The sequence below is a fragment of the Rhineura floridana genome, chromosome 1 (assembly GCF_030035675.1).
Source record: "Rhineura floridana isolate rRhiFlo1 chromosome 1, rRhiFlo1.hap2, whole genome shotgun sequence".
Taxonomy (NCBI): Eukaryota; Metazoa; Chordata; class Lepidosauria; order Squamata; family Rhineuridae; genus Rhineura; species Rhineura floridana.
This window is the reverse complement of record NC_084480.1, coordinates 239,979,916-240,005,583: the sequence shown is the minus strand read 5'-3', so window position 1 is coordinate 240,005,583 and position 25,668 is coordinate 239,979,916. Positions and strand designations below refer to the sequence as shown.

The following is a 25,668-nucleotide window of genomic DNA, read 5'->3' as shown; positions in this document are numbered from 1 at the left end:
CATGGGGGTATTTTCAATTTAACATTGCAGAATGTGAAAACTACACGCTGGCTGTAGTATACAGCCACTCTTGTGGCTGTATAATAAGAAAATTCTAGAAAAAATTAGCAATATGGAAACTGAATCTAGGACTTTTATGAAGAAATTGACGAGGGGGATTTAGATCAAGAGATAGACAAAGAAGAATGGATGTGCATACAGATAAAAAAGGTCCTCCAAAATTAATTTCAGCAGATCTAAAGAAAGTTTGTTTAAAATCCAGTATCAATGTTACTTATCTTTGCACATATTTAATCAAATATATGGAGCAACTCATAATAAGTGCTGACTTACATATATAGGGGAATGTTAAAAAAAAACTTTTAAAGCCTTATTTGTAATACAGTCAATGCATTAGCAAGATATATGTTACTTTTAGACCCCAAACTCTTGCTTCTAGGTTAGCTAAAGAATCAAATGAAAAGATACAGATGCAGATTTGGAAGTACTAGTCAATTTACTAACAGATGCAAAAATGTGCATCACTAAAAACTGAAAAAGAGAACCGCCCCATCCTCACAGCAATGGGTTGGTTTGAAATAATTTGGACAATCATAACAATGATCAAGTTAATATATAATTATAATTAAGAATAGAAGCATATACTTGTATAAATTTGAGTGGGTCCAAATATGAACATCGAAAATAAAGAATGTTAGAAAAATTTAAAATGTTTTCTGGCATTCTTAGTTTATATTTAACCCAGGAGTATTGTCTGTGCATAACTTTAAGCAAGCATAATTCTTATTTTGATGGAATTGGTACAATTTGCTAGTTGCATTTTATTGACCCATTTTCTTAATGCTAAAATAATGAGGTCATGTATTGAATTGCACGTTGATATAGCTAATGTATGAGTAAATCAGTTGTAAGTACAGGTATAGCCATCAAATTACTCATGAATAAAATTGTTTAGATTGTAAAGCTTGATTCACTATGTTCCTATATAGCAGCTAGCCATGATGGCTGTGCCCTGCCACCATAGTCAGAGGCACTATGCCTCTGAAAACCAGTTGCCGGAAGCTGTAGGAGGGGAGAGTGCTCTCATACTCGGGTCCTGCTTGCAGGCTTCCTATGGGCATTTGCTTGGCCACTGTGAGAATAGGATGCTGGACTAGATGGGCCACAAGCCTGATCCAGCAGCCTCTTCTTCTGTTCCTGTTGTTTGAAAAGTATTGTTTCTAAGCATTTTGCAAATTCTTAGCATTGGTTTAAAAAATAAAATAGCTGTGTTGCTTTTATAATAACCTTTCAAGAGCATGAATGTTTATTTTCATTAACAGAGCTGATAACACTTGCCCTTTTAATATTTCAGGTAGTTTTTGAAGTAATAACTTCAGGTCACCAAGGATATCTGGCTATTGATGATGTGAAGGTTTTGGGACACCCATGCAGTAAGTTCTTGAGCATTATATTTTAAAACTATTCTGAGATATTGTTGAAATGTATGTGGCACTGCTGTTTCCAAAGTGTATTCCTTGATAAAGGTCCCAGGCTATGGTCTGAAGGCACATGAGGCCAGCAACCTGCTGAAGCTAAGCAGGGTCAGGTCTGGTCACTGCCTGGATGGGAGACTGCCTGGGAACCCTATGTAAGCCGCCTTGGGTTTCTATCATGAAAAGAAAGGTGGGGTATAAATGTAATAAATAAATAAATAAATAAATAAATGTAAACACATAAATAATAAAGGTCCTATCCAGCTCTGTGGAAGCCCAGCAATCTTGACACTAAAATCCTGATCAGCCAATGGAAGCAGCTATTCTTCATTGTGTGTGCCAGGAGTGTGTCTGGACACGACACTCAAAACAGTTTTTGACCGTAAAAGAAAGAAAAATTAAAGACAGCCCTCAGATCATCTCATAAAATTTGGAGAGAGGCATATTCTGATCCGCAGTTGAGTTTGGCAGCTGTGGATCAGGTGAGCTCATTCTGGAGTGTGTACGCGCCAGACAGTGGAGTCTGGTTCACTAGGGCTACTGGGGCAAAGCCCTCTCAATGAAAATGCCAAGCACTTTTTACCCCCACCCAATCAAAGCTGCTCACTCTTTCTTGCCCTACACACATTTGTATCATTTCTTGAACCTTAGAGAGGCTTGTGAAGGCATTTCTACCAGTCACCTGTTCTCTAGCCAGTCAGTTTTCTGCACCAATCAGCCAGTCCTAATCCAATAGTGTAGCTACGGCAAAGAGATTCCTCCCTGGACTGCCTACTAGGAAGGCTCCTACTCCATCTTTTGTTTTGAGGTTTATCCAGCACAGCCAGTATAGCAAATTAAGGAGGAGTTGGGGCTGAACCAGGTCTGCTTCAAGAACAGCCCTATGTGGTAGCCTTAGCCTGGTTCTTCATAGGTAACTAGAGAAGCAACAGGGAGTCTTTCTTACTTTGAGGAGCATTTTTTGTTTAGATTAGTATTTTTTGTGTTTGTGGGTTTGACCTTACTATGAAGAGAGAGAGAAAGAGAGCACGCAGCGAGTCTCTTTCTATAATACATATATATTTTTTACTTAATCATTTTGCATTTATTTTTGTTAATTGGGGAATTGGAAGGAGAAATAGTGGATGGCTTGTGTATGTGTTGCAACAAACTCTGTATTAACAATTTCCCTGCATTCACTCATTAAAAGTTGGGTGGAACAGGGCAGTTTCATCTGAGCCACTTGCAATTCCAGAGTATTTTCAAAAGTGTTTCCAGAAAAGTTGTGTGCATCTGGTTGCAACAAGCCCCTCCCTTAGCTTAAGGTCAGAATATTTTCAATGCAGAGGAATGGAGGGAAATGCTGGTGCTACTATTTCTGCCTTTATGAGTTTTGTCAGTGATTTTTAAAATGAAACATTTGAACTCTACGCCTGTCTGGATATCCACATCATTCCCCTGGAAGATATTCTCCCTAATCTCAAACATAACAGACAGATTATGCTTAGTCTGATGTGATGTACTTGGCACATGAGCAGAGATTATTATTTTACATTTTCAGGACTGAGCCATGGATTGCAAATATGTTCTGCTGTGCTCTGATGTGCCCTAGCTCAAATAGAATTTATTTTTGACTGTTGGTTGTAATACTTTATTATTTTAAAAGTGGTTTGGATAATGATAACTTAAACTGATTTTTTTTTGAGGGGGAGAACTGCATGCAACTGGAAGAAAGTGTTCCTCACATGTTAAATGGAAGTGCTTTTAGTTTTTTGGCTATTAATTAATTAATTAATTAGTTAGTTAGTTAGTTAGTTAGTTAGTTAGTTAGCTAGCTAGTTAGTTAGTTTAGTTAGTTAGTTAGTTAGTTAGTTAGTTACATTTGTACCCTGCCTTTCTTTTCATGATAGAAACCCAAAGCAGCTTACATATGGTTCCTAGGCAGTTTCCCACTGACCAGACCCTGACCCTGCTTAGGTTCAGCAGGGAGCTGGCTTTATGTGCCTTCAGACCATAGCCTGGGACTAATTAATGTGCAGGTATAATCAATACAAGAATTCAGAAACTTTTGTCATGTGGTATGGCTTAATTTCTAAATAAGAGATGTGGAGTCAATCCTGTCTGAAAATCATGCTTGGCCTTCTTACAAGGAAGCTCTTCCATTGTCTATAGATGTGCAAATAACTGATATATTTTTGGTGATGAGGCGGTGGCACTGCACATGTGTTAATGACACATTTTCCTAAATAGGTGCTGTGTAAGTCCTATTGTGATGAAAATAGCAAGGTTAAAAATTGCAGCCCTACTAAAGTCAAAATATTACTAGCCACCACTACTCCCAGATTCCTCAAGCATGCTATCCTTGGCATATAGAAAAAAATGCATTGTATAGTACTGCTTGCCAGTTGTAATCCCATCGTAAAACATTTGTATCAAATGTTAGCTACCTGATAAAATTTTCTAAAGTACATATAAAACATGTCTTTTTTCCTTTAGCAGCATTGTTGGTGTTAGTATTTTCCTTTCCTTTACTACCCTTTCTGTTGTTGTTGTTTAATGATGTGCAGTATGTAAATATGATTCTGATCAACATTTTGTGGAAAGGCTGGATTATATCAAATACTGCTGTTTCATTTGTGCAACATAACTTCCCCTTTTCCTCCCCTCCAGCAGCCCCCTGCACATCCTCCAAATCTGCTTTAGAGTGTTTAGAGATGCAGGAGGAGGAGAGGAAGGGGAGGTCCTCATGTGCAAGTGGAACTCCACTGATGCCAGCATTGGATACAACTATCATTAAATTAAATGCAAGTAAAAATACAAGTAAAAGTAAATTTCATTACTAGTAAATTCTTACATATGAAGATGTACTGTATGTGCAGGTGGATGTTAGGCACACTATCGACGACCACAATCCAATGCAGAGTTAAATGCATTAAAGCATATTGACGTCAGTGGATGTGCACCCATGCCTTTGGCAGATTGTGACCTGTATCTAAAGTAATAGAAGCTAGAACTATGGGGAAGTCCACCCTCTGAAATCGATGATTTGTTCAAAATGTTGATTGATTTCAGGGAGTGTGGCATTATGAAATGATTATACTCAGAATTGCTAGGAGACACTCTGTTCCCCTCACAGAGCTTCAATCACTGTTAAACCACTCTTGCCACTGGAGCTCTTTCAGGGGAATAAGAGTCTCCTGTCAGCACCCTTCACAAACTACACGTCCCAGGATTATTTGGGGGAGGCCATGACTGTCTCAAGTGAAATAAAGGTCTGGTGTGGGTGTGGCCCCTGATTAGGCAAGCCCAACAACTGTGAGTCTGGCTTTTAGAACACTGACAGCTGGATCTTACTGAACATGCCTGACATCATTCAGTTCAATGCAAAATTTCTTAAATTAATTAAAAATCAGCCAGGCATTTAAAAAAAACCTTTAAACTGCAGAAGATGAAGGTCAGAGTATGGGGCAAGGTCAATTTTAGGATTACAGGTACTCTGTGAACATGAATGATTTTTAATTAATTTCAACAGATTTTGAGAACTCCAATAGAAAAAGTCCCAAAGGGGTCTGTTTTCTCTCTCTTTTTACACTTTGAACTCTCTGTTCTCTCTGACTGTTTTGTGCATCGCCATGAAAATTGAGACGGTTGGTAAGCAAACGTTTCTGAGTTCAGGACTATAAGTTTTGTAAGGTTTTGTTTGAAATGAGTTTATGGGAAGCATCAGAATGGCATGTGGGGTATTTTCAATTTAACATTGCGGAATGTGAAAAATCCATGCTGAGTATAGTATACAGCCACTCTCGTGGCTGTATAATCATGCAATTGTTTCAAAACACATCTACTACATATTAATTCCTGGCTTAAAAACAGTTGTCATGACAACTTTCCACAATTCTTGTCTAGTAACTAGTATAAAAATCTGCTGTGTTTTTGTTCAAAACATCAATTAGGTTTCAGTGTGATCCTTATGAACATAAACATATTTTATAAGAGGATCAGTAAGCAAAGATCATTTGCTCAGTCAGAAGAATAAATTTACACTTTTCTCTTTTGTTATGTTCTAAATTCTGGTACAAAAGGAATATTAGTAATGTAAAACAGCCTTATTATATTGGGCACAAAGAGTCAAACATTTGAGAACATATTTCATACAGGCTTTTTTGGACTCTCAACATAATTTTATCAGAAGTATTTAACAAAGCAATTACTTTAAAAAATAAATAAGATAAGTCAATTAGAAAAATAGGATTCTAATGGCATGGTTTGCTCCCTCTCTCAACAGCTAGCACACCCCATTTCCTACGTGTCCAGAGTGTAGAAGTCAATGCTGGCCAGTTTGCTACTTTCCAATGCACTGCCAATGGCAGGACCGTTCAAGGCAATAGGCTGTGGCTGCAGGTAATCATTTCCCTCATTTCTTTTCTATAGTGCAATGACATGTTTAAAATACAGCATGTTTAAAATTTGTGTAAAATACTCTGACCCCAGGATCCAAAGAAGGGCCATGTGAATCCACACAATGTGAGAAGCACAAAAATGGTTCAGTAGAGCTGCATATTTAAAGGTGATTTAATGGTTTGTTTTCTGTTCCTTCTTCTGAGACTGAAACCATCCTTTTGTACATAACTTTTTGTCCTCATCATGTTGAGAGTGGGAGGATTACCGTATATTCCGGCGTATAAGACGACTGGGCGTATAAGACGACCCCCAACTTTTCCAGTTAAAATATAGAGTTTGCCCAAGTTCTCCCCAGGAGCCTTTTGTGGCTTCTCCCTCCTGTATCTGGCCGTTTCGAGTCAATTCGTCTCAGGCTCTGCCGAGGCTTCCCTCCTCACGGCAGTAACGCAGTTTCGAGTCAATTTCATCTCAGGCTCTGCCAAGGCTTCCCTCCTCACAGCAGTAACTCCGTTTCGAGTCAATTTCATCTCAGGCTCTGCAGAGGCTTCCCTCCTCACAGCAGTAACTCCGTTTCGAGTCAATTTCATCTCGGACTCTGCCGTAACTTCTTGAGCCTCGCTGCGTTGCCTTCCTCGCAGCGACGGTCTCTCTGGACGGCGGCTGCGACTGCTTCCACTCCCGCTGCAGCTTTTTTTTTTACTTAATTTTCCCGCTCTTTTTCAGCACCCGGCGTATAAGACGACCCCCGACTTTTGAAAAGATTTTCCTGGGTTAAAAAGTCATCTTATACGCCGGAATATACGGTACATACTATTGTTTTGTAAAATTTAAAAATAATTATGTACAAAAGACAGTTTACTATTACTTTTCCTTGGCCGTACTGAATTTCCGACATGAATGAAGAAGTCACATTGCCTCAAAACCAGTCCCTCCAACTGCTTCCATTTCTCAATTTGTTCCCATGGGCTCGCTTTGTGAGGAGGAAAGTCTCTCTGTCTGTCTGTCTGTCTCTCTCTCTGTCACATGTGCCACCATCATTTCAGCTTGGTATAGTTCACACATGTGCCACCGTCATTTCAGCTTGGTATGGTTCACAGGGTAAAGCAGAGGCTATTTAGGTATCTTGCTTTACATGGACATGAACAAAATAATATCCATTCATCCAAGGCACAGCCTTTAAATCACCTGTGTATTATCTGTCCGGAGCTCAATGTACCTGAACTCCAAATAGATAGCATGGAAGTGTCTTGCTTGGAGCTCACTATGTAGGAGGTGAGAGCAACAAACTCTTCTTCCCCGAGCCCTTACCAAGCCACAGACACATTGCGAATCTGGAGTTTGGAGAAGACTGACAGTGCTGGGCTGTGATAATTGCCATTGTCTCATTTGTTACACTGCAAATAGGGTGGTGGACCTAAATAGTCCAACTCTATTGCAGTGTGTGGATGGTGGTGTGACTGAAAGACTAAAAGAGGAAGTGCAAGGCTAGAAAGTAGTTGAAGAGAGAATGTTAAATTATAATGTACACTGTTGTCTATTGGTATTCCATTTTGTACATCCCATTTCTGGAGAAGTAGACATGGCAGTGAAATGCTTAAAAAGCAGTGTGGAAATTTGCTGTTAGTTAGGGAGAGCTCTCCTCCCAGCAAATCCCCTTTTCTCTCCTTGCTGTGCAACTTAAGTTGTTTTAAGAGTTTGGGATAATTATTTTTCCTTTCCCTTTTCACTTGTATTAGAATAAATGTATCTATTCCTTAATGCTGTTTTGCACAATACCTGCAATAAGCATAGTGATTATATTATTTTCTCCTTGAATCTCTAAAGCCAAGATGGGAGACCTGTGGCCCTACGAATGTTGTTGGAGTGTAATTCCTTTTATCCCTGACCATTGGCCATGCTGGTTTTCAGTAATGGGAGTTGTAGACCAACAACATCTGGAGGACCACATCCCCATCTCTGCTCTAAAGGTCTTTTTTTCAGATTTTCAAGTCATTCACTTGAAAGAGCTACTATGGCATACTCTGTCGTAATGGATATTAATAATCTGGGTTTGCTTCCAACCAGAAACAAAAAAATTAGCTCAAATGGAAATTTCTGCAAAGGAGACTGGCTTATTTAATTTTAGGCATACATAGTACTTACTTCACCCAATCATTGCTTTGCAAAAAAGAAAAAAAATCTTTGTAAGTCATCCTAAGTAATGAGTTTAATCTGCAACTGACCCTTTTCAGATGAACAATGAATCATGAAATTTGATTATAGTACGAGGTAATGTGAAGACAAATTGTCACTAACTGAACCAATTTAACCATAGGTTAAAGTGAAATGAAGGAAATCATTATAACACAGTTGAGTGCAAGATCTATTGTTTTTATCTTATTGTCACCATCATTTAGTTTAAAAGGTCATTAATTAGGTAGTATGCACCAGGAATTAAACATTCTCATTAGTTGAAACTTCATTGTAAGCATAACAGAAAAATAAATTCAGTGGCACCAAAGAAGTGTTATTTATGATTCACAGATGTATCTCATCTGCTTTTCTTTACTGAATGTGTGGACAGCCCAGGTTATTTCCATTTGGGGATTAGGTTTAAACTGGAAAACTGAACTAATATGATTGTAATGTAAGCAGCCTGAGATACAGCTATATTCACTAATAGGCAAAAAGCCTTGCAGTTTAAGAATGTACCTATAGCCCACAGATATTTCTATCAAATTTTAAAAAGCAGGGAAATTGGGCAGCTATAGTGAATGCACCAGGGGAGCAGGACACCTGACCTCCTCTCTGAGATATTGGACTGCCCTACAAATTGGTCAAAATGCAAACACCATTTGGGTTGGTCTTTCACAGTCCAATCCACTTGCTGTGTAGCTTGCAAGAATTTGGTAACATGTGCCTCTGAGCATATGGTGAGTGGTGGCAACACCTGCAATCAGCCCAAATAATAGAAACAAGGCATGTGCTGTGCTGATCTTGTTTTAGCAGGGAAGAAGCAACATTATTAAGATAGTTGACATAGTTGAGATAGTCACTTTAAATATGTCTGATTTACTTTGCAGTTTTAGTGAAGTTTCCTATAGAAAATCATTTTCTTTTGCTTCTGTTTCTATGAACATGTGAAGTACAGCAACACTTTGCAAAATTTACACTAAAAAAATCCAAAAATAATTGTGGAATAATGGCACGGACTATTCTGCAGAATAGTCTCCAGTGGACATCAGGAGTGTCTCAGTTTGCACAAGATAAAACAGTGCAAGGTGAAATATATTCTAGGTGTGCTCTATGGTTTTAATTGACCGTGCCCACCTTGACTTAAATGAAGTGGTTTAAACATAGCAGCCTGAAAACATGCATCTTGGACAGGCTAAGTTTGTTTTTTCAAAGAGCTAGAGTCATTCCTGAAGTAACAACATTTTGTAATCAGTCTGATTTTACATCAAACTGCAGTTTCAGATTCAACTGTTAATGCTCCCAAAATAGAAATAGAACATAAGCTCCAGTGGTATTAGCTAACACTCCTTCTCTAGAGACTGGGAGCAACACTTCCACTCATAACACTTCTAGTCATAACAACTACTTTGAAATGTTGCTGCCAGTTCTTCAGAGTGGCATTTATATTAAGATTCACTAATAGGCAAAAAATCTTGCGGTTTAAGAAGATACCTATAGCCCACAGATATTTCTTTTTTTTTTTTTTTTTTATAGTTTTTATTCAAATTTTTCCAAAAAACAAACAAAACAAAGTAAGAAAAAACATAACAATACTACAACAAAAAATAAAAATAAAATGGTTGACTTCCGATTTGTCACAGATCAGCAATAAGTATATAATATACATCAAACCTGTCCCTTAATATGTACATACAGAATCCCTTTTCTCCATAAGCTGTCTAAATTAATCATCAAATCCCAGTATCATCATTCTATTTTGATCTTTCGACAAAAAGTCTAAGAGAGGCTTCCAATCCTTAAGGAATGTATCTGTCGATTTTTCTCTAAGTAAACACGTCAATTTATCCATTTCTACTAAGTCCATTAATTTCAGTAGCCATTCTTCCATTGTTGGTATTGATTCCATTTTCCACTTTTGTGCATATAATAATCTTGCTGCCGTAATCATATATAATAATATTCTTCCATATTTCTTTTCTATTTGTTTATCCATAAAACCCAGTAAAAAAAATTCTGGTTTTGACTGAATATTTATCTTTAAAATTTTTTGCATCTTCCTACCTATCTGTGCCCAGAATAATTTCGCCTTTTTACATGACCACCACATATGATAAAAAGATCCTTCTTGTTGTTTACATTTCCAACAAACATTAGAGACATTACTATACATTTTTGACAGCTTTTCTGGAGTCATGTACCAACGGTACATCATTTTATAAAAATTTTCTTTAAGATTATAACATAATGTAAATTTCAAGCCTTTTTTCCACATATTTTCCCATTGATCCATTTGTATGTTATGACCAAAATTTTTTGCCCACTTTACCATGCACTCTTTTACTTGTTCTTCCTCCATATCCATTTTCAATAAAAGTTTATACATTTTTGCAATTATGTTTTCATCATTTGTATACAAACCTATTTCAAAATCAGATTTACTTATTTCAAACCCATACATTTTCTTGTCCATTTTATATCTTTCTAACAATTGTAAATAGGCAAACCAATGAAAACTATATCCTTCCTTTATCAATTGTTCTCTCTCTTTCATTGTGTATTCTCCATGTACATTTTCTAATAGTTCTTGATAAGTTAACCATTTCTCTTTTCCAGACATTTCTCTTCTATAAAACGCTTCTTGACTTGAGACACATAATGGTATTTTCGAATAAAACCTTGGTTTGTATCTATTCCATATTTTCAACAGAGAACGTCTTATAAAATTATTGTTAAAGTCTACGTTTACTTTTACTTTGTCATACCATAGATATCCATGCCATCCCCACTTCAGATTGTGGCCCTCCAAATCCAATAGTCTTTTATTCCTCAATAAGATCCATTCCTTTATCCAAACTAAACAGCAGGCAGCAAAATAAAGTCTCAAATTTGGTAATCCCAGTCCTCCTCTTTCTTTAGCGTCTTGAAGTAATTTAAGTTTAACTCTTGGTTTTTTTCCTTGCCATACAAATTTAGAAATATCTTTTTGCCATTGTTTAAAAGGTAAATCAGAGGATATTACAGGTATTGTTTGAAACAAAAACATCATTCTCGGTAATACATTCATTTTTATCACAGATATTCTACCCATTAATGACAGTTGTAGTTTATCCCATCTTAGCAAGTCTTTCTTAATCTCTGTCCATAATTTTTCGTAATTATTATGAAACAGCTTTGAGTTTTTATTTGTCATGATGATGCCTAGATATTTCAACTTTTTTTCTATTGTAAAATCTGTCTTGTCCATTAACTCTTTCTGTTCCCTTAAAGTTAAATTTTTCACCAACATCTTTGTTTTTTGATTGTTGATCTTAAATCCTGCTAACGGTCCAAATTCTTTTAATTTGTCCATCAATATATGAATTCCTTCCAAAGGGTTTTCTAGTACAATTATCAAATCATCAGCAAATGCTCTCAATTTATATTCTTCTTTTTTTATTTTTAATCCCGAAATCCTTTTATCTTGCCTTATATCTCTAAGCAGCACTTCTAAAACCAGAATAAATAAAAGGGGAGATAATGGACATCCCTGTCTTGTACCCTTTTGTATTTCACATGAATCCGTTAAGTCTCCATTAACAATTATCTGGGCCTTCTGTGATGTATAAATCGATCTGATCCATTTTATAAAGTTGTCTCCAAAATCCATTTGCTCCAAAACCTGGAACATAAATTTCCAATTCAAATTATCAAATGCTTTTTCAGCATCTAAAAAAATCAAAGCTGCTTGTTTATCATTTCGTTGTTCTAAATATTCCAACACATTCAAAACATTCCTGACGTTGTCACGTAATTGTCTTTTAGGTAAAAACCCTGATTGATCTTCCTGAATAAATTGTTGCAATATTATTTTCAATCTTTCAGCCAAAATCATTGTAAAAATTTTATAGTCATTATTCAGTAGAGATATTGGCCGATAATTTTTTGTTTTAGTTAAATCTTGGTCCTCTTTAGGTATTAATGTTATATTAGCATTTTTCCAACTATCCGGTATCTTTCCCTCTTGCAAAATAGAATTCATTGTAGACTGTAAGGGTAGCAAGAGTTCTTCCTCCAAACATTTATAATACATTGCAGATAGCCCATCTGGTCCTGGCGCCTGTCCTAATTTAATTTTATTTATAGCTTCAGATATCTCTCTTGACGTAATAGGGCCATTAATAACTTGTCTCTGAAAATCTGTAATTTTCGGCAAATTCTGTTTAGATAAATACTCTTCTATTTTTTCAGATGGAATTTCTTGACACTTATACAATGTTGAGTAATATTGATGAAAAATCTTTTTGATTTTTACATTATCTGTCAGCGTCTCATCTCCTTCTTGTATCTTTAAAATAATATTTTTTTGACGTTCTTTTCTTAATTTATATGCTAACCATTTCCCAGGTTTATTTGCAAATTCAAAAGTCCTTTGTTTAGCAAAATTTAGTTTCCTTTCAATTTCTCTAACTGTCAACATTGATACTTGCTTCTGTAACATTTTAATTTGATTTACAATAGAAACTTTAGCTGGATTCTTTTTCAATTCTTCCTCTTTTTGTTTTATTTCTTCCAAAATTAATTGCATTTTCTGTTGTTTCTTTTTTTTTAATTCAGAATTACATTTAATAAAGTATCCCCTCATAAATGCCTTACTAGTATCCCAAACAATATTTTCACTTGTTCCTTTATATAAATTATATTCAAAGAACTCCTTTAATTTCTTCTTACATTCTTGTACTACTTTATCATTCTGTAATAAAGATTCATTTAGTCTCCATCTAAATCCAAGATTTTTTTTTTTTAAAGTTAATATCACAGGATTGTGGTCCGAAAAAGTTTTTGGTAATATATCCATTTTAAAAATATCCTTCGCTAAAATTTTTGACATCCAAATCATATCAATCCTCGAAAATGTTTTATGTCTTTCTGAAAAATAAGTAAATTCCTTTGCATTATCATTTATATATCTCCAGGTATCCACCAATTCTAAATGTTCCATGAGTTCAAAACAAATCTTCGGTAATTTACCTTGTGTCTCTTTGATATTTTTTTCAGAAAGCCTATCAATTTTTGGTGAGATTACCCCATTCCAGTCACCCATGACACACCAATGCTCATATGAAAACTCTGACAATTTTTCCATAAGTCCTGTATAAAACCTTGTTTTATCTTCATTGGGGGCATAAATACCCACTATCAAAATGTTTGTACCTTGTAAAGTAATTTCAACCCCCACAAATCTACCACTATCGTCCAATAATACCAATTTAGGAAGCAATTGTGGGTTAATATAGAGAACAACTCCATTTTTTTTTTTTGGTCCAGCTGAAATAAATTCTTCACCCAAATTTTTACAAATCAAATATTTGGAATCTTTCTTCTGAATATGAGTTTCTTGTAAACAAATTATATCCAATTTTAATTTTTTCAAATAATGAAACACTTTCTTTCTCTTCTGCGCCGTGTTGGCTCCATTTATATTCCAAGTTAGGTATTTGTAATCCATCATTAAGCGTGTATTTTAAAATTTGCCTGATGCTCCTTTTGATCCATCATCTTCCTTCCCCTCCTCTGCATATCCTTGTTGACTTTGTTTCCCAGGAACTATATCCATATCTTTGAGTTTATCTTCTTCCATATCTTTTGAAGCTTTTCTCAAGAAGTCCCTTGCTTTTTGAACAGTATTCAGTCTGTATTTCTGTTGTCTGAATGTAAAAATCACTCCTTCTGGAACATCCCACCTAAATTGAATTTTGCATTGCTTAAGTTTTTCTGTAAGGAAAGCATATTCTTTTCTCTTACGTAAAAGTCTAATAGGAATTTCCTTCATCACCAGTATTTCCTTACCATCAATTTTAAAGGTATATTTAAAGTGTTGCTGTAAAACCATATCTCTGGTCGTCTTCTTTACGAAATGAACAAGCACATCTCTTGGAATTTTTTTCATTGTTGCATATCTGGGGTTAATTCTATAAACTTTGTCTATTTCAAATTCCATCCTATCTTCATTCAAGTCCAGAAATTTTACTAAAGCATTAACAATTTTATCTCTAATGTCTTCACCTGTTTCCTCAGGGATTGCACGGAATCTCAAACAATGCTCTTTATTTCTCATTTCAGTCACAGCTAAATAGTCCACAGATATTTCTATCAAACTTTAAAAAGCAGGGAAATTGGGCACCTCTAGTGAATGCACCAGGGAAGCAGGAGACCTGACCTCCTCTCTGAGATATTGTAGTGCCTTACAAAGTTGTCAAAATGCAAACACAATTTGGGTTGGTCTTTCACAGTCCAATCCACTTGCTGTGTAGCTTGGAAGAATTTGGTAACATGTGCCTCTGAGCATATGGTGAGTGGTGGCAACACCTGCCATCTCCAAAGATGGAGAATTATATTTTTGTATGTTTGTTGGTGTTCTTCTTACTTTGCTTCTTTCCTGTGTTACTAATGTTTCTATAGAGAATATAAACTAGAAAATTTTATTTCCCTCATTATTCATCCTAGAAATCTGTGTCAAATGTATTTTTATTAATTTCAAAGCCTTTTTATTGGTCAATGTCATATGATGATGAAGACAGCCTTTTGTGTTTCAAATTGGAGGTTATGTTCTATTTCTATTTTGGGTGCATTAACAGTTGAATCTGAAAGTGCAGTTTGATGTAAAATCAGACTGATTCCAATATGTTGCTACTTCAGCAATGACTCCAGCTGTTGGGAAAAAGAGGATGCATGTTTTCAGCCTGCTGTGTTTAAACCACTTTATTTAAGGCAAGGTGGGTATGGTCAATTAAAAACATAGAGCACACCTACCATTTTTCTAGAATATATTTCACCTCCCACTGTTTTATCTTGTGGAAATTGAGATACTCCTGAGGTCTACTGGAGACTATTCTGCAGAAGTCAGTGCCCTTATTCCACAATTATGTTTGGAGTTTTTTTCATGTAAATTTTGCAAAATGTTGCTGTACTTCACATATTCACAGAAATAGAAACAAAATAAAATGATTTACTATAGGAAACTTCACTAAAACTGCAAAGTAAATCAGACATATTTAAAGTGACCATCTGAACTATATCAACTGTCTTGATAATGTTGCTTTCTCCCTGCTAAAACAAGATCAGCACAGCACATGTCGTCTTTCTATTATGTGGGCTGATTGCAGGTGTTGCCACCACTCACCATATGCTCAGAGGCAGATGTTACCAAATTCTTGCAAGCTACACAGCAAGTGGATTGGACTGTGAAAGACCAACCCAAATGGTGTTTGCATTTTGACCAATTTGTAGGGCAGTCCAATATCTCAGAGAGGAGGTCAGGTGTCCTGCTCCCTTGGTGCATTAACTATAGCTGTCCAATTTCCCTGCTTTTTAAAGTTTGGTAGAAATATCTGTGGGCTATAGGTACATTTCTTAAACCACAAGATTTTTTGCCTATTAGTGAATTTCCCTGCTTTTTAATCCGGGAGGTAAGAAATGGGATCCTGTGCAAGTTTGCTGAAAATGGATTGATCATTTGCATGCTTATTGAGTTCAATGGGATTTATTCCCCTGCAATCATGCTTAGGATAGGTGAAACTGACCACACGGGATGGGGAGGGGAGGAGAAGAAGGAGGGGAGGAAAGGCAGAGAGGAGGACTGGGAGCAGGCAGGAGGGGGAGGAGAGGAGAAGGACAAGTTCGATCATTTGCATGTTTATTGAGTTCAGTGCAATTTACTCCCATGCAATCATGTTTAGGATATGTAAAACTGACCAGAGGGAGGGCTGGAGTGGGCAGAGGAAGAGGAAGAGGGGAGGGGAGGAGGAAGGGAGAGGAGAGGGGAAGGAGGAGAAAAGCAGGTCTGATCATTTGCATGCTTATTGAATTCAGCTATGCAATCATGGTTAGGATAGGAAAAACTGACCATGGGGGAGGAGGAGGGGGACGGGGACGGGGAATGAGGGGGGCAAAGGAAGTGGGAGGGGAGGGCAGGTTTGATCATTTGCATGCTTATAGAGCTCAGTGGTATTTACTTCTGTGCAATCATGCTTAAGATAGGTAAAACTGACCATGAGGAGGAAGGGGAGGGGAAGGGGAAGGAGGGGATTGGAAGGGGATGAGGGTGGGGAGGGAGGGGAAAAGGAAGGGGGAGGGAAGGGGCAAGAGGGAGGGGATAGGAGGGAGGAGAAGGGAGGGTGGGTTTGATCATTTGCATACTTTTTGAGTTCAGTGGGATTTATTTCTGTGCAATCATGTTTGAAAATGGAAATGGACTGCCTTCAAGTCGATCCTGACTTACAGCGACCTTATGAATAAGGTTTTCATGGTAAATGGTATTCAGAGGTGGTTTTACCATTGCCTTCGTCTGAGGCTGAGAGGCAGTGACTGACCCAAGGTCACCCAGTGAGCTTCATGGCTGTGTGGGGATTCGAACCCTGGTCTCTTGGGTTGTAGTCCAGCACTGACCTTGGGGAGGGGCAGGGAGGGGAGGAGGAGGAGGGGAGGATATTGGGTGTGTGGGCACTGGGCAGAAGGGAAGCCCCTTTCCTTTTCAAAAGGAAAACATTGTGAACAGTGTAATTGCTTTTCAATGTTTCCCTCACCTTTTTATTCTACAGCAGGCACATGTAGCCTCCCACCCAAATTTAAACCAAAGCTGTCCCTGGCCACATCCATACCAGGCCATTAGTTCACTTTGGACAGTCATGGCTTCTCTCAAAGAATCCTGGCAAGTGTAGTTAGTGAAGGGTGCTGAGAGTTGCTAGGAGAGGCCCTGTTCCCCTCACAGAGCTTCAATCAGAGTGGCTGACTGTTAAACCATTCTCTCATGGGAATAGGAGTCTTCTCTCAGCACCCTTCACAAACTACACTTCCCAGGATTCTTTGAGGGAAGCCATGACTCTCTCAAGTGAAATCAGTCTGGTGTGGGTGTGGCCCCCTTATTAGGCAAGCCAAGCAGCTGTGAGTCTGGCTTTTAGAACACTGACAGTTGGTTCTTACTGAGCATGCTTGACGTTATCATTGGATTCAAGCCAAAATTTCTTAAATTAATTAAAAATCAGCCAGGCATTTTTTAAACTTTTAAAATGCAGAAGATGAAGGTCAGAGTATGGGGCAAGGTCAGTATTAGGAGTACAGGTACTCTGTGATTTTAAATGAATTACAACAGATTATGAGAACTCCGACAGAAAGATGTCCAAAAGAGCTCTGGGGTTTTTTTTCTCTCTTTTTAGACTTTAAACTCTCTATTCTCTGTGACTGTTTTGTGTATCACCATGAAAATTGAGAGGGTTGTTAAGCAAGTGTTTCTGAGATCAGGACTATAGTTTTATAAGGTTTTCTTTTGAAATGAGTTTATGGGAATGATCAGAATGGCATGGGGGTATTTTCAATTTAACATTGCGGAATGTGAAAAATGCACACTGGCTATCGTATACAGCCACTCTTGTGGCTGTATAATTCCATTATACAACTCTTTAAAAAATAGTTTTTAAACCTTTTCCTACTGAGGAATGTATCCAACAAAGTTGTCCTGTTAGCACAAGGACTTCTGTCTCCACAACAGGATTCTCCCTCTCCTCTCATTGTTTGTCCCCCACATTCCTGAGTCTGTTCTGAATTCTCCACCAACATTCCAGAACATATTTTGGGGGGGCACAGGAGGCGTGTGGAAAGAAGTCTCATTGCACAGACAGAAGAAATTGTGTGAACGAGACAACTTCGCTGGATACAACCCTCTGATTATTATTGGTGTTCATGGGTAGCTGTATAATAGAGAGTAGTACAATAATTCAGTTATAGTATTCTATGTTATGTGAAATAATATTCAAGAAGACTCAGAGCATGTGTGGGATTCCTCCTGCTGATTAACCACAGCCTGTTTGGTTGAGAGATTGAGGAGCATAATCTGGCAAAAAAAAAAATCAAATCCAGCATTTTTCCCTCTTATAGTTAAAAAAAAAAGAATTTAGGCACTAGTCAGACTGTTTTCATTGACTCAAGCAACATTGGTTATTTGAAATTGTCTTTCCCCAGTGGTTCCTGGAGGGCATTCAGCTTCCTGGGGTGACGCCTCCCACTGGCACGCCAGGCAGGGTCTAATCTTTAGATTACCTTACCCAGGGGTAGGAGCCATCCCATCCTCCAAACCGGCCCTGCTTCTTGCGGTGGACGGTCAGGGTCTGGCTGAACTCCTTGTTAGATTCCTCACCTTCTATCCTCTTTCTTCTTCCTGATCCTCTTGTCCTTTTCTTCTAGCCTTCTCCCCCCTTCCATTGCTGACTTCACCAGTTAAGGGCAGGGATTTAGGGAACACTTAGAGGGCCCAGGATCTTGCAGTGAGGGTGCAGGCTTGGGGTGCAGCTTGTGCCTTCTCGCCAAAGAGGAGAGGTGCAGTGGCAGCAAAGCAGTGGCGGCAACAGCTTCTGTGGTGGATTGTGCCTTTTCCCTAAAGCCAAGGGAGGCACAACTGCACAGCGGAGATCAGCAACGAGAGACGCAGGTGCAACCCAATCCCACCAACAACCTGATTCTGCCAGCAAGATGAGAAAGTGACCCTAGGCCCCAACATGCCATCAGGCCTTTACCCACCCCCACCTTAGGTTCAGTGGGCCTGGCATCTTCCGCCTGCTATGTCCAACAGTGCCTCAGAAGAGTGGGAATGCTTGCAAGTCAGCACGATGGAGGAGGAGCAGTCATCATCTGTCTCCCAGCACTCAGAGTGGGCCTCGGGGGCACGGGAGCACCAGATGGAGGGGGTAAGTAGAGCAACACCCCCCCTTTCATTCTGGGGCAGGAAAAATTTCTAAAGTTCCTCAGCTGGATTAGAGGGGTTGTGGCAAAAGAAGTCAGAAGGATTGGGTCTACACAGTCAGGGCAGCTTCCAGTCCTAGGCCTGGCACTTCCCAGGCGGCCTTATCTCAAAAGAGGAGGCATCATTCCCAGAAGGGGCATAAAAAGTGAAGGTGAACCAGGTCCCCTTCCCCCATGCCTTCCTCTTCCTCCCTCTCCTCCTTCTCTATCCCATCTGCCCCCTCCTCCTTTCCTATTGGTAGGAAAGCCATAAGGACAGGCACAAAAGGGCCCATTCCTCCTCCATCCAGAAGGGAAGGCAAAGGGTAAAAAGGAGAATTAACAGGGAGGCTGCTGCTGCTCTGGGGCTCCTGTCATGTTCAGAGCACTTCTCTTCATCAGATGACAGGGAGGAGCAGGAGCTCTCTGAGAAAGAACTGGACCCTCCCCCAATGGGGAAGACTCTTCCCAGCAGAGGTTTTTCCAGCACTGCTTGCCAAAACTGGGCGGATCCTGAAATTACCAGAAGAACAGCCCAAGGTAGAGCTACTCTACCTCCTCTAAAGGCTCTAAAACCGCTTTTCCAGAAGGCCGTCTCAGCATAGCTAGTCTCCCCTTCCCAGTTTCATTCCAGGAACTGTGGCAGGCAGAGTGGGTGGCCCCAGGCAAACACAAACCAATGCAGAAATGGTGATAGGGCAGCTTTGGACACCAACTGTTGACCTGCTAGTCATTGCTCTCTCTTCCTCTGTGGTCCTCCCAAGGGAGGGGGAAGGGGTACCCAATGATGCCTGCGACAAGAGTATAGAGGTGGCACCATGCATGGACTTCAGGGTACAAGGCACTGCTTTCAGAGGTTCTGCTGCTGCTTCAGTACGGGCAAACATGGTGTGTGTGAATGAGTTAGCCAGCACAGAGGAGGTTCCAAAAAACATCAAGGGTGTTCTGAAGAAGATCTCATTGGCAGCGGCCTTCCAAGCGGACACAAGATGGAACACAATGATGTTTAATGCCAGGGCAGTGGCCTCCTGCACGGTGGTGAGGCGCAACCTGTGGCTTCGTCACTGGAATGTGGACCCTGGATCCCAGGGCCATCTTGCCAACTCTCCATTTGAGAGGGGCAAACCCTTCACAGAACCATTACAGAAGGTCCTCATTGAGAGAAGGGATAAACAGAAGGCCCTACCAGTGGCCAAGAAGGACGAACGTAAAGGTAAACAAACACAGCCCTTTCAGAGTTCAAAGCCTTACCATTGCTAGTACGTATCAACAGGAGACAAGTCCCGATGGGGGAGGTCAGCCAGGCACATGAGTTCCAACCAGTCAAGATCCCATCCATCTTCCCATTCCTCCAAATCTAAGTTCCAGAAGGGAGCGAAGAAGGGGCAGTCCTCCTGATGTGAGGACGCTAGCTCGCCAAGGAGCCATAGGGGGACATCTACTGGACTTCAAGGCAGCATGGAACATCAGACTGTTGGGTCCTGACAACAGATTCCTCAGGGTATTCCTTGAAGTTTTCAAGACATCCAAGAGAGAAATTTGTCATGACCCCAAGGTCAACCAAACCAGACAAACATCGGGCATCCCGCCATGGCTATACATCACCTCCTGGACATCAGAGCGGTAGAACCAGTACCATTTCAGAAACGGACTTGGGGAGTTTACTCAATTTTCTTTCTCATCCTGAAAAAGGATACATCTGGACTATCGTAGACCTTAAATGGCTGAACTGGAGAATGGCCTACAAAAAATTCAAAATGGAAATGTTGAAATCCATCTCTGAGGCCATCAATCGAGATGACTGGATGGTGTCCACAGTTCTGTCAGAGGCATACCTCCATATTCCAATTTGCAAGGAGCACAGAAAATTCCTTTGTTTCTGTTATGCCAACAGACATTATCAATACAGGGCTCTTCCCTTCGGACTGACTTCCACCCCCAGGGTCTCCACCAAAGTCCTGGTGGCCCACCTGAGGACCCTGCAGCTGCGGGTTCATCTGTATCTCGACAACATCCTCATCAGAGCTCCATCAAAGGATTGGTGCCAGAGGGATGTTCAGACCACCCTGTCCTGACTCACCAGCCATGGCTTTGTAGGTGAACTACGAGAAGAACACCCTGGAGCCCATGCAGAGGACATGCACCTCAGGATGCAGATAAACTAAGCCCAGTACAGCATGAGGCTCGCTCAGGAGCTGTGGACAAGGTCCAAGAACTCATGGGAAAGGTGATCTCCATTGCTGTGGGATTGATGGACCTGGCCAAACTCCAGGGAATGCTGGTATCTTGTGAAGATCTGGGTCACTGGGCTTGTTTCCATTCCTGGCCCCTGCTACAAGTGCTCCTACAATTCCAGGATCAAATTGCAGAATCCTGTAAGATGTTGATCCCAATCAGCCTGTCGTTGTGCAAAGAATTGAAGTGGTGGATGCCCTCCCCCAGATACTGATGAAGGGGGTGAGCCTGGAGACACCGGCAAGGAAGGTTCTCACAACAGATGCCAGCTTATACGGCTGAGGGGCGCATCTAGAATCCCATGTAGCACAGGGAGTATGGACAGACAGAGAACTGAGGCAGAGCATCAGTTGTCTGGAGCTCCAAGTGAGGAGACTGGCACTTCAAAACTTTGCACAGTATGTCTCAAGATTCCTATCAAATGTGGTGGGTTCACAGCTGTTAGCAACTAATTAACAGATAGATACCAGTTGCTGGCCAGACCATAAATCTGCCAGGCAGGAGGAACCACGGAGCCAGCCAGGGTGTTTACCATTTGGGAGGCGCCAAAGGAGGTGGCAGAGAAGTCAAGTCCTTAAGGTAGTCCAAATGTCCAGAAACAAAGAGATCCAATCAGGCAGAGCAGGGTCCAAGGCACGGGTTAACAGAAGAGCTGAAGTAATGTCTGCAGCACGGCTTGACGTTGACTCTAGCAAGGATTCTCCCTTTCCTTCCAGTCTTTTATGCTTGGCGTGTGAGGCGAGGTGCTTACAATCAGCCTGTGTTCTTGCGAGCTCTCCTGCTAATTAATTGAGCTGATTGCCTTCATTGCTGCAACACCTGTCGGTGTCTTCTCTCTGCTGGGGAAGGGGCGGCCTCCTGGTTGCTTCCCGACTCTGATAGGCAGGCTCCCTCAGGGGCTTGCCCCTGGTCTGGTGAAGAATCCTGAGCTGTGTCCCTGCTTGTCCCCTCTCCTGGGTCTGCAGTCTCCCATTTCTCTTCCTCCTCGGATGAGTCCTCTGAGGGGGGCATGACAATTCTATGTCCTAGTGCAGACCAACAATGTCGCGACCAAGGCACATATAAACTGTCTGGGTGGCATGAAATAGAAGGCCCTGGTAAAGGAAGCCCGCCTACTTCTCCAATGGGCAGAGTCTCATCTCAGATTGCTAAGGACAGAACATATGGCAGGAATACAAAATATAACTGCAGACTGGCTGAGTAGGACATCGCTGTTGGACTTGGATTGGCAACTTCACCCCCAGGTATTCTGCCAGATCATCAGGTGCTTCGGAGTCCCACATGTGGATCTTTTTGCAACACACCAGAACTCTCAACAGGTCCTTCACATATTTTCAGCACCCATAGGATGGAATGCTCTAGTGGCGGATTGGCTAGTGGGGTTACTTTACGCCTTCCCCCTCCTTTCCTCTTCTGTTACAGACGGTCAGGTGCATCCAGCAGTTGAAGATCAAGGTTATCTTAGTACCCGTATTGGCTGAGGAGATCATGGTTTCCGGAGCTTCTACACATGTCAACTCAGGAACCATGGCGTCTTCCTTTCTGACCAGATCTGCTGAGGCAGGGGCTGGTTCTTCATCCATGCCCAGAGCTCTTCTGCTTGACAGCATAGAGGCTGAGTGGGGCTGGCAATCATAGTTGGGGTTCTCTGGGATGGTTCTTGATACTCTCCTAGCCTCTAGGAAGGCTTCCACAAATAGAACTTTGGTTCCACATGGAAAGCTTTTGTGGAGTGGTATTGGGCCAACGAGAGGGACCCAGCTTCCAGGAAGGTGGCAGATGTTGTGGACTTTTTGCGGACAGGGTTGGAGAAAGGGCTCAGCACTAATACACTGAAGTGGCAGGCAGCTGCCATTGGCAGTATCCTAGGTTGCAAGGCGGATCTTTCTTAGTCCAAGCACCCATTGTGTTGGCATTTTCTTTGGGGTGTGGGGCAGCAGAATCCCCCAGTTATTGATAGGTTTCCTACATGGAACTTGAACTGGGTTTTTTCTGCTCTGATGGGGCATCCTGAGCTGTTGTGTGTTGCAAAGGGTGTGTTGCATGACCTGTCTGCACCCAGAATCCCGCCCAGGAGATCATAGTGCTCTGGTACATCCTGAGCCCTCCAGGAACCACTGGGGAATAAATGGAAATTCTGACAGTGAATTTCTCTCTTGGAGGTTCCTCAAGGGCATTCTCTTCATTTCGGTGCTACATGGCCAGTCATGCTGGTTCTGTTGGTGCTGTACATGTGGGGGAGATAGTTAGGGCCTTCCCGGGGATTTCATGGCATTCTCTTTTCTGTTTTCTTCATTAATGTCATGTTCCTTTTTCTGCCTAGTTCTCTGTTGTGTTTCAATAGGCAGTTAGTTCCCTTGGTTCAACTTGTTCAAGTTTTTAGCAATGTCAAGGTGGTAGACTGCTCTGGTTTCTGAGTCTGGCTACACCGTGGTTTTCCTCTGAGGGTTGAGGGGCTGTCCTTGCTCTTCCAGTCGGTCTGGATGACGGGATGGCTCCTCCCCCAGGTGAGGTAATTTGAAGATTAGACCCTGCCTGTTGCGCCAGTGGGAGGAGCCATCCTGAGAAGCTGAATGCCCCCCAGGAACCTCTAGGAAGAGATATTCACTGCAAGAATTTCCATTTATTTCAGTAGGTGATCTTAAGGAAGCATTCATCTTTTTCTTGAAAAGGAAATCTGGGAAATCTTACTTTGCTCCCTTCTTAGTCAAACTATTATTCTACAATGAAGACTTTTTTGTTCATTAGATCAGATAATGAAGGGAACAATTCATTGATACTGTGTGCATTTTTACTACATGAATTTACATAATAAAGAGTTCAGTCCTTCAACAGTGATGGATAGTGATTTTTTTTTAATGGTGCTGCCTCATTTTGTCCCTCTGCTGATCAGAATTTCTGAACCATTTTCCATGGCTTGTCAGCCTGTCTGAGCTACTCTTTACTGCTCCCACTGTGAAACTGTCTAGCCACCTTGCTGTTTATTTCATATTAGAATCATCATCTGCTTTACTATGCTATTCTGTATTTAGTGTATGTAAACATGAGCAGTAAAGGGAAAAAGAGCAAAATCAGTTAACAAATAATGTGGCGATCAGTGAACACCATTAATCTGCCAGTCATATTCATGCTCAAAAATTTACCCAGGGGGAAAAAAAGTAGAAGACTGTCAAAAATACAAAAGCTTTTGTTACTGCAGAAGCTGTACAAGTTTAAAGCAAGATTAGTGATTTAAAAAATGCATGGGCTCCATATCTAAGGAAAATGAATAAGAGGTAAGTATCTTAATTGTTTTGTTGTTTCATGCATTCATACTCATTATACTATACATTTTCATCTAGTATTTATAGTACATGTTACCTGTGTGTTTTGATCTATCATTGATTTAAATTGTTTATTTTCATTAATACTGACATTTAAATTTGATCTCTAGACCAGTAGCAAACTGGGTCCACATGGGTCCACCATGTGAACAACTGTGACTGTTATTTGGGGAACTGGGCTTGCTAGCCTTAAGTTTGTAGGTTTTACGACGTTTCAAAAAATGTTGGAGCCCACAATTGAGTAGATGCTGTTTTGTTGAGAATGTATAAAATCTTACAGGCAGAAGATTAGTTGGGAAGCAATTAGAAGACCCAGTGCAACCCATATATATGTTGCGCTGCAGCCAACTCAGAAGGAACAGGAAGGGGGGAGGCATGAGTTTCAGGCGCCTCCGCAGCCAGAAGAAGCCGAGTTGGGGATTGTTGTGTCTGAGCAGGATCGTGCGGGAGGGGGGCAGCCTGCTCTCCAGCCAGTTCCCACGAGTAACGCCCTGTCCGAGGAGCCAAGCGCACCGCCCCCAGTTGATGCAGAGGACTTGTGGGGGGAAGCTTCAGAGACAGTGCCAGCTCCTCCTTTTCCAAGCAGTTCCCAGGAGGATTCCAGCATGGCACCGCCCCCTGACCTCGAGCCCATTGCTCGGGAGCAGGTGTCTTCAGATGAGCCGTTGGATGTGCGTCCCCTGTCTCCTCGTTCCCGTCGCCGCGAGAAACGGACAGGGCAAAGACAGGAATTACGAAGGAGTCAGAGATTACGTTCGAAAACATTTCCTATATAAGCCTGCCGCTCCCAGTGGGGGGTCGTTGAGTCAACTTCCTTCACACGCTGCAGAGCATGTCTAGAGTATAGTTAGGGACTCTAGTGAGTTAGCGTAGGGTTTCCTATGAAGCACAATGCCTTTGATGTATCCATTACTCTAATAAAATGAGATTTACTTGCACACACACTCCAACCTCATTCTTTCGGCTCTGGACGGGACAATATCAGAAGAAACTTCATACCACAACATGATTAGGCCAACCCCCAGAGAAAATGAAATGCAAGCAAATATATTTCCCACAAATACCAAAAAACCTGTTAAGTCAGCCTATTGATTATTTAATTAATTGATAAAATGGGAGTTTGTAATACCACCTTTTATAATGACTTGGCTAAAATATGATCTTCAACTACCATCCTGTACCAGTTTCCTGGAAGTCAGCCCCACTGAACTTAGTAGGACTTACCTTCGAGTAGATATGTATAAGATTGTGTGTAAGTTGGTGAAGCTAACCAGGTCTGTGCACTTTAGTTAGACCTCAAAGAGTCTGTGGGTGAGGGAGGCAGTTCTGGA

General features: G+C 40.7%; 1 protein-coding gene across 12 annotated transcripts in view; it reads left to right on the top strand.

Moving 5' to 3' along the window:
• Positions 1-25,668, top strand: part of PTPRM (protein tyrosine phosphatase receptor type M) — an 838,757-nt gene that overhangs the window by 314,040 nt on the left and 499,049 nt on the right. For all 12 annotated transcript variants that reach the window (XM_061595686.1, XM_061595700.1, XM_061595730.1 and 9 more), the window contains exons 4-5: positions 1,355-1,433; positions 5,740-5,855. In XM_061595686.1, coding sequence (XP_061451670.1) covers positions 1,355-1,433; positions 5,740-5,855 — 195 coding nt within the window. The remainder of the gene's footprint in view (positions 1-1,354; positions 1,434-5,739; positions 5,856-25,668) is intronic.